The sequence below is a fragment of the Xyrauchen texanus genome, chromosome 16, assembly GCF_025860055.1.
Source record: "Xyrauchen texanus isolate HMW12.3.18 chromosome 16, RBS_HiC_50CHRs, whole genome shotgun sequence".
Classification (NCBI taxonomy): Eukaryota; Metazoa; Chordata; class Actinopteri; order Cypriniformes; family Catostomidae; genus Xyrauchen; species Xyrauchen texanus.
The window spans coordinates 12,621,491-12,629,791 of record NC_068291.1 but is presented as its reverse complement, the minus strand read 5'-3'; the positions used below and the strand labels follow the sequence as shown (position 1 = coordinate 12,629,791).

General features: G+C 36.3%; 1 protein-coding gene across 2 annotated transcripts in view; it reads right to left on the bottom strand.

Moving 5' to 3' along the window:
• Nucleotides 1-2,979: 2,979 nt before the first annotated feature.
• The window catches only part of ttbk2a (tau tubulin kinase 2a), a 29,201-nt gene continuing 23,879 nt past the window's right edge, over nucleotides 2,980-8,301 (bottom strand). For both annotated transcript variants that reach the window (XM_052145809.1, XM_052145810.1), the window contains one exon: nucleotides 2,980-8,160. In XM_052145809.1, the coding sequence (XP_052001769.1) occupies nucleotides 7,713-8,160 (448 nt within the window). In that variant the 3' untranslated portion in view covers nucleotides 2,980-7,712. The remainder of the gene's footprint in view (nucleotides 8,161-8,301) is intronic.

The window sequence follows — 8,301 nt, the reverse complement described above, 5'->3', positions numbered from 1 at the left end:
AAATGATAGCATTACGTGTTGAGAAGGAAACTTGTTGGTGTTTAATGTTTTGCTGTATTGAGATTTAGATTGGTTTCTGTTATGTTGGAGTTTTGAGGTTATCATTATGGTACTTGAGCTTAAGATGTTGCACATGATATCGATTGCTTGCTACGTTGAGCTATTGCTGTGCTAATCATAGCATATTTACTAAAATACAATCTGTAGTGCTTCCAACCAGCATGTATTTAGCATGCTAACATTCATTTTCACTGAGAAATAAACACAAAGAAATAAGAGATTTATTTGAGTTACACTGACACGTCTAATTTTTGCTATATTTACTCAGTTCAACTAGGTTCTTTTACACAACACGATTGTTTTGAGATTACATAGTAATTTAAAGGTGTACTCAGTATCTTTTGTCTTTGTATCATCTTGGACTTACACTGACACCTAGCGACTTGGATGCAGCATCATTTATCGTTTTTGTTTTTTCATTTATCTTTTTAAGTTTCAGATGCCATTGTAGATTCACTGTCAGACATGATTATTTTAATCAATGAGTGAACTTGACAAATGACAGGACGGTTGCTGAGATTTAGTGAGTAGTATTTGGCTGGTCATGTGATTATAACATGGCAGCCCCCATGTATGGACCCTCTCCATGTAGAATAAAACAGCTTTTAGACGGTTACTGATATCACTGGAGTCTTCATTTTAATGTGAGTGGTCATGATGTCCGACATGCAGTATATTGCAAAATTACATTTCATGTCTTTAGGAGTTAAACTTTTGTAATGAGGAAAAAATTACTGAGTGCACCTTTAAGAAAACTCATTTCGAATGCGTGGAACCACTGTCCACAAATGTATTTATTATTATTATTATTATTATTTAAAAAAAGGGTTGTCTTGTTAAATGGCAATGCTGAGGTGAAACTGTATATGAGGCAGCATTTGGGAGCGAAAGATTGCACAGACTTGAAGTAAATGAGCAGGCAACACACAGAGAATGAACACATCTCTGTGCCCATTAAGACAGTCAAATGTTGTCATAATAACACTCAACACCCATCTTTGAAATGTCACCTAGAACATCAATGAAAAAAAGAGATTACCCTAAACAGACCGACAGGTCTTCCAGTGACATGTTTGAATTAAATAAAACTGATTCACAGTGTAAAAAGTGTTGTTTTTGATAAATGTCTGACCCCAGCCTCAGGTGAGGGTTTTAATGGGTGGACAGACACCAGGCAGGTGCACCTTTGCATGTTTCCTTACTAGTGCTTGTACGCATGATGCTGAGTTAATGCGACTCGAAGTATACAGTATTACGGTTATAGGCTACATAAGAAACGTGACCAGAACAAAGTTCAGTTTAAATTGATCATAAATGCAATCTGACATAAATATCATACAATCATTTGTTTAGGAAACCAAACAATATATGGGCAAGATGCAACCAAAGTGTGTTAAAGGAATATTCCAGGTTATATACATATTAAGCTCAATCGAAAGCATTTGTGGCATAATGTTGATAACCACAAAAAATATATTTCAAGTGAATGGGGCCAATTATTTTACATTAAATACTCACTTTTTCAAAAGTATAACCACAAGACATAATGAATATGTGTGTAAATTGATTTTACTGTGATAAAATCACTTAAAACCCTTTTCTGTGAAAAGTTAAAGCCAATTTTACAACTTTGTTGCCACGACGATTTAATGTCAACAAACCCAACGACTGTAAAAATGACCATTTAAACAACCTTACAGCTCAAAAAATACACACATTTTAACACAAGAATTCATGTAAGTGCTTTAATATAAGCTTCACATTTCTGACTGTAACTCCAAAAATTGTCCAAATTGTTGTGGTTATCAACATGATGCCACAAATACTGTTAATTGAGTTTAACTCGTATGGAACTCCGAATATTCTTTTAAAGGTGCAGTAAGTGATTTTTTATGGAATGTTATGTAGAAAAAGTTCCTTCTCCCTTGAAAGATATTAATGAAATAAGTCTCCTGAGACATCTCACTGATCTCTGTGACAGCACTAGACTCTGTAAACAACAAAAATGCGAACACGGACACATTCTTAGATCGCCAATCTGAAGAGTTTGATGTGTTTTTTGCCTGTCAATCATTTTGCGCATTGTCATAGTGTTGAGTTGAAGCGGTTCATTCGGTCATATTCAAATGTATAACATTTGTCAGCTGAATCTATCTATCTATCTATCTATCTATCTATCTATCTATCTATCTATCTGAATAAATTATTTTATACATGTTATTCTTTGCCACTAAAAAAAAAAAAGCATATTTACTAACCTAAAGTCTCAGGTCTTTTGGTCGAGATGTTGATGTTAATTGGCATGAGGCTGGACACTTGCAGTAAAACCATAGCCAGCTGTTTGACCATCTGTCCTCTACCCAGTATGCCAACAGACAGATGTCTTTTAGAAGATGAGGAGCCATTCAAAGCTATAAGTTTCCTTCTGTATGAAAATGCACGTGGTATCAAAAAACATACATGAGGAGGGCCTGGGTAGCTCAGTAGGCTACTGACGCTGACTATCAGCCCTGGAGTCGCGAGTTTGGACTCCTAAGCAACCAAATTAGCCCGGTTGCTAGGGAGGGTAGAGTCACATTGTGATTAGTGGTTCTCGCTCTCAATGGGGCACGTGGTAAGTGGAGTGTAGATTGTGGAGAGTAGCATGAGCCTCCACATGCTGAGAGTCTCCATGGTGTCATGCACAAGGAGCCACATGATAAGATGCACGAATTGACGGTCTCAGAAGTGGAGGCAACTGAGACTTGTCCTCCACCACCCAGATTGAGATGACTACGCCATCACAAGGACCTGCTGTAGTGGTGAATTGTAGTAGTGAATTGAGCATTCCGAATTGGGAGAAAAATAAACTAATACGAGGCTGGATTCTGACGCGATTCATAAAGCAGACACTTCAGAGTCAAAGACCTCTATTGGCATGCTGAATGAACATTTTATTCATTGCAAGTTTATAAAAATAAAATATAAAACAATTTCAAATGAAAAAAATAAAAACAACAACAAATGCACAAAACTAAAAACACTGTACAAGGCATATTATGATATGAAATACAACTTAACACAAATAATTACAGTAATGTACAATGTTGTACCTCCCCCATACCATTCTTTTGTACATTGTACATTTAACTTCAAAAACTATGATTAACATTATGACAAATAAAATAAATAATATTATAAATTATACAGATGCAAAACAAATCATCATGTATTATTATTTTTAAACAGTTACATCATTACTCATCTGTGACAGTAGCCACAGTGATTTAGTAGTTTACCCATTTGGAACGTTTGCAACATTAGTTTTGTTAATTCCTTAACTTCAGGTCTTCAGAGATGCAAAATGCAGACAGGGAAATCTTACTACAATACACCTTTAAAGTCCATTACTAAAAAAAACATAATACTGTGCCATTTAAGCGTTTCATGTACAGAGAAATTGATGGAGAATGCTAAAGGAAAGAGGATATGAGGTGTGTGTTGTGTGTGGACATTTGTTTTTGATGAGTCTATCAATTGGAATCCACTAGTTGCAGGTTTACTAATAATTAAACTGATTTCCAGAAATACATTTTATTTCACAGAAGGCAAAGGGCTTTGTTAAATAGATGCCATAATTTCTGATTTTTTTTTTCCAGAAAAGAAACTCTTGAAACAAACTTCCTTCAGTGCACACTTAATGCTCTTAGTGTCCCATTACATGCTTAAACTTTCAGATATTTGAAAGCATTTCCCTAATCAGCATAGTAGTGAATATCCTCAAACAGCTTTTACTTTAAGTACTCATTGAGTTCTTATACATAACTTTTGCAGAAACACATCCAGGAATCCTGGGAAAATGTGTGCTGTTTTCTGTATGTAATTAAGCTGTGACATGATGAACATAGAAAGTTTGCCCGTTTTCTACTTCAGTCCAAAAACTAAAAGGTTTATTGCCGGGATGGAACCTCATAAACCACGGTGTTAAAAAGATTGACTAGACAGTGTCTTATGGCAGAGTGGGTGTTTTAGCTGCTTTAAGTCTGCCTCATTAACCAATGATTGAACGTTATTTTATACAATGCCTAATTAACTGTAGATAGTGAACGAAGAAAAGCTATTTTTATATAAATTAAAGAAAATATTAGCTACAAATTACTTTTCTTCAGTCCCCATAATTAATTTGCAGTGAAAGTATTAACATAAATTATGCCACTTTCTGATATCCCACATGCTCTGGTAAATGACTTGCCAGAATATGCCCTCATACGCATAATGCATATTAGTCATTCGAGCACGGTTTACATTATTTTATACACAATCTTTTTACAAGTGCTGATAGAAAGGTTAAGTGAGGTTAAAATACATTTAAAATAAATCAGATCAGACCAAAAAACTAAAACAAACAAAAAAAAAAAGTCCATATTTATAGGCTGACAGTTCTTCTCAGGCTACAAACTCTAGGTATATGAAAACTTGTAAGCTGTGTTTTATTGTGCATTGTAGTATTTGGTTATTTGTATGCAGCTCATGCAAAGATTTGGCCTTGTGTGGAAGTTTGATGCTATATTACAGTGTTTTTACAAGCAGAAAATGACGAGCTCTGCAAGATAATGCTGCACTGCAAAGAGGGATTTAGCTGCATGCTTTTAAAAATATGTGTCTTTTTTAAATGAGTTTAGAATATGAGTGAAAGTGCATGAACCAAAAGCAAATAGCAGCCTAGCTTTTGGAGGTTACACTTCACAATAAGGTTCCATTTGTTAACATTAGTTAATGCATTAGTTAACATGTACTAACAATGAACAATATACAGTATTTGTATTTATTAACCTTTGTTAACGTTAGTAAATAAAAATACAATTGTTCATTGTTAGTACATGTTAGTTAATAGTGCATTAACTTTGTTAACATGTACTAATACATTTTAAAATCTCAATTTGTACATGTTGAAATGACCATTAACTAAGATTAATAAATGCTGTAAAAGTGTTGTTCATTGTTAGTTCATGTTAACTAATGTTCTTAACTAATGTTAACAAATGGAACCTTATTGTGAAGGGTTACCCTTTTGGAAAGTAAATCTATTTTGTTTTGTTCAATATTGATTAGACATCTCATGTGGCACATAAAACACAGAGTAATATGGTTAGTTGATGATTATTGGCTGTTGAATCAGTAATCAGGAGTATCATAAATGTATGAGTTTATGTTCCAATTTTCCCTCATGCTAAAACATTCTCTTTTGATGATAAAAACGTTAATCGAAAAAGTCACTGACTTTGACATATGTGAAGAGAGTTATTAAGCTGAGGGCTTTTTGATACGAGTCAATACAAATAACTAGGACCTGACAAAATCAGATTTTTTATTTCTGTAAATGATTTTGGGGTAAAATCTGCAAAATGGATTTAAACATGATAGAATTTGTTAAATGAAGTGTAAAACTTTGTGAAATATAGCCATTCATAGGAGTTCTGCAGGTGCAGATTTTGTGAGGATCAGTAAATGACCAATAAAAAAAAAAACTTAATATATCAACAACCTAATATTACATACGTAAATGTGTGCTCATGTGAGGGTGCGTTCAATATAAAGTATAATGATGTGGGATATCAGGAGCTCTGCATGTGGAGGCTCATGCTACTCTCCAAAAACAAAAAAAACAATCAGTTTTGTTTGTGACTCCAGATCGAGTCTGCCCTGTGTAATATATATATATATATATATTCCAAAGAAAACCTACTTTAGGCACGTCAAACCACAAGAACACTTTTTTGATTGTTTCATTGTTTACCATTTCTTGGAAAAGGAAGAGCTGCTGTTCTGGCATTCCTCTTATGCCTTACAAACTCTTAAAGGCCAGAGACATACTCCATTGTGAGTTTGCAAATGCAGACACAACTGCTTGGACAAAGCACTGCAAGCACCGTTGACTTAGCATGCATTCTTGTGTTACTGAGATGGTAACCTCAATGTCTGTGCCAGATGAATGTTATTATTTATGTAGCTAACTTCACACTTTACGATTTCGGCCATGATTATGCTGTGGAAGGCAATTTTCATTGCTTGCAAAAGATTTCTCTTGTTAAAGGGCAAAGTCTTTGATTGCTTAGTGTAACGTAATCACCAACTGCCGATTAAATGCATTTGCAATATACTGTATTAGTGTACGACAAAGTTCTGGCAGTGTCCGAAATTTTGCGTTGCAGTTGTCCAGTGTGACTTCTCTAATGACGATCAGATGAGATAAAACACCTGGTCAGCGCTGTCATTTGGGACAACTGGGAACAAGTCTTGGCTACGATGTGAATCGCACAGTCTGACATAATTTATTACAATTTGCCATGGCTTTTTTTTTTTTTTTACCCAAGATCAGGATCATAACATACAGTTTGACAAGCAATAATTGAAAGGACCATAAAAAAAATCATAGTGTGCACCTGGCTTAACTTGCTCAGCAAATTCTGTTCAAACCACTGCCTCATAATAATAGCTGAAATTAAAAAAACCTACCCATAGAAGATTTTAGCATTTTTACACATTTGGGAATGCAACTACACGTGAAACCGAGCTTGCATAGCTAGAAGCGTCTGTAATCACATACTTGAGTATGTTTCAGGCCTTGGACACAAGACACCTCAAGGTGCAGCTAGTAGCCAAAGCTCAGAGCAAGAGCGAGACAGTAAAAAGGGAGTTAATGATGGCATGATCTGTCAGTGTAACCGACACTGCACTCAAGAGAGGGCTGCAATGTGCATCAAATACATAACATAATAAATACTATAATACAGCAGTGCTTGATGCAAATAGACAAACCCAATGTGGTTCATGAATACATACAATCATCTTCATAATTGCTCTAGAATGTTTATAGAAATATATATATATACATATATACAGTACTGTGCAAAAGTCTTAGGCACATAAGGTGTTTCACAAAAGCATTTGTCTTAAGATGGTTATTTAAATCTTCAGCTTTAGTGTGTCAATAGGAAATATAAACTCCCAAACATTACTTTTGCAAATAGAAACGATTAGAATAGTAGAACAGGGAGCCCTGCAACAGATGTCATGTCCCCCACAAAGCTACCCACTGAACATTGTGTCAGTATGAGATTATATATATAGATAGAAGCAATTGAGATTAGATAGATAGAGGAACTGTGGTGAATTCTCCAAGAAACTTGGAACATCTTATCTGCCAGCAACCAAGAAAACTGTGTCTAGGTGTACCTAGGAGAATTGGTGCTGTTTTAAAGGCAAAGGTGGTCACACCGAATATTGATTTAGCTTTTTTATGTTTACTGGACTTTGTTTATTTATGGACTAAATTATTTATGTCATTATTTTTTAAGATATCCTCAATATGCAACAAGTGCCAACAAATGTTTGCACAGTATAGTATATAGATATATTCTAATGAACCGGCCAATCAGCACTGCAAATAACCCCCCATGATTTGTAACTAGTTACAACTTTAGTGTTATTAAAGCCAGCATATTAAAAAAATAGGCCATTGACATACGGAAGGCGAGAGAGCTTCTAGAAATTAAAAGGACATTACCAAGGGAATTAGTAGACATTATCGTAAAGCTACACAAAGATGATCATTCAAAGATCTCCCTTCAACCCATTCACTTCCTCAATCATTGACTGAAACTTGTGGTTAACTATCTGCTCAGCTTGCTGGAGCACCTGACCTCACGGTTGCTGACTTTGCCCCTTAGAGTGTGCACAGTAGCGGAGCGGGCCTGTCGCCCACAGTAGCCTTCCTGCATGTGAGGATGAGTGCGGCGCAAAGGAGGTGAGCCAGAGAAACTGGGAGGAGAGCGGCTACGGCCCAGACAGCCCCCACGGTGCTCATGGCGGGATGGGGAGGAGCTGACGGAGCGCTGCAGTGAAGAGGTGCTGCGGGGGGAGGCGCTAGAGCTGCGCTGGTGGAGGTGGTGAGCAGCGTTATTGGGACTGATGAACACATGCCTTGCGCCAATGTGCTGAGGGGAACAGCGGCTGTGATGTGGAGAGCCGTGGGGTGAACTGGCGTGCATTAGCTGGGCCAGACAGGTCAACAGGTCTGTGTCACTGGTGCTGCCAGCACGAATCCTGTACCGCCGTAGCCTAGAGAAGAAGCCAAATGAAAAAAAAAACATCTATGACAGGGAACATGACACTGAAAAAAATTTATAGATTGCCTCAAATCCTACATTGATCAAAAAGAGGTCTAGAAAAGAAAAGTTGCAAGGGCATAGCTAGGTGGTT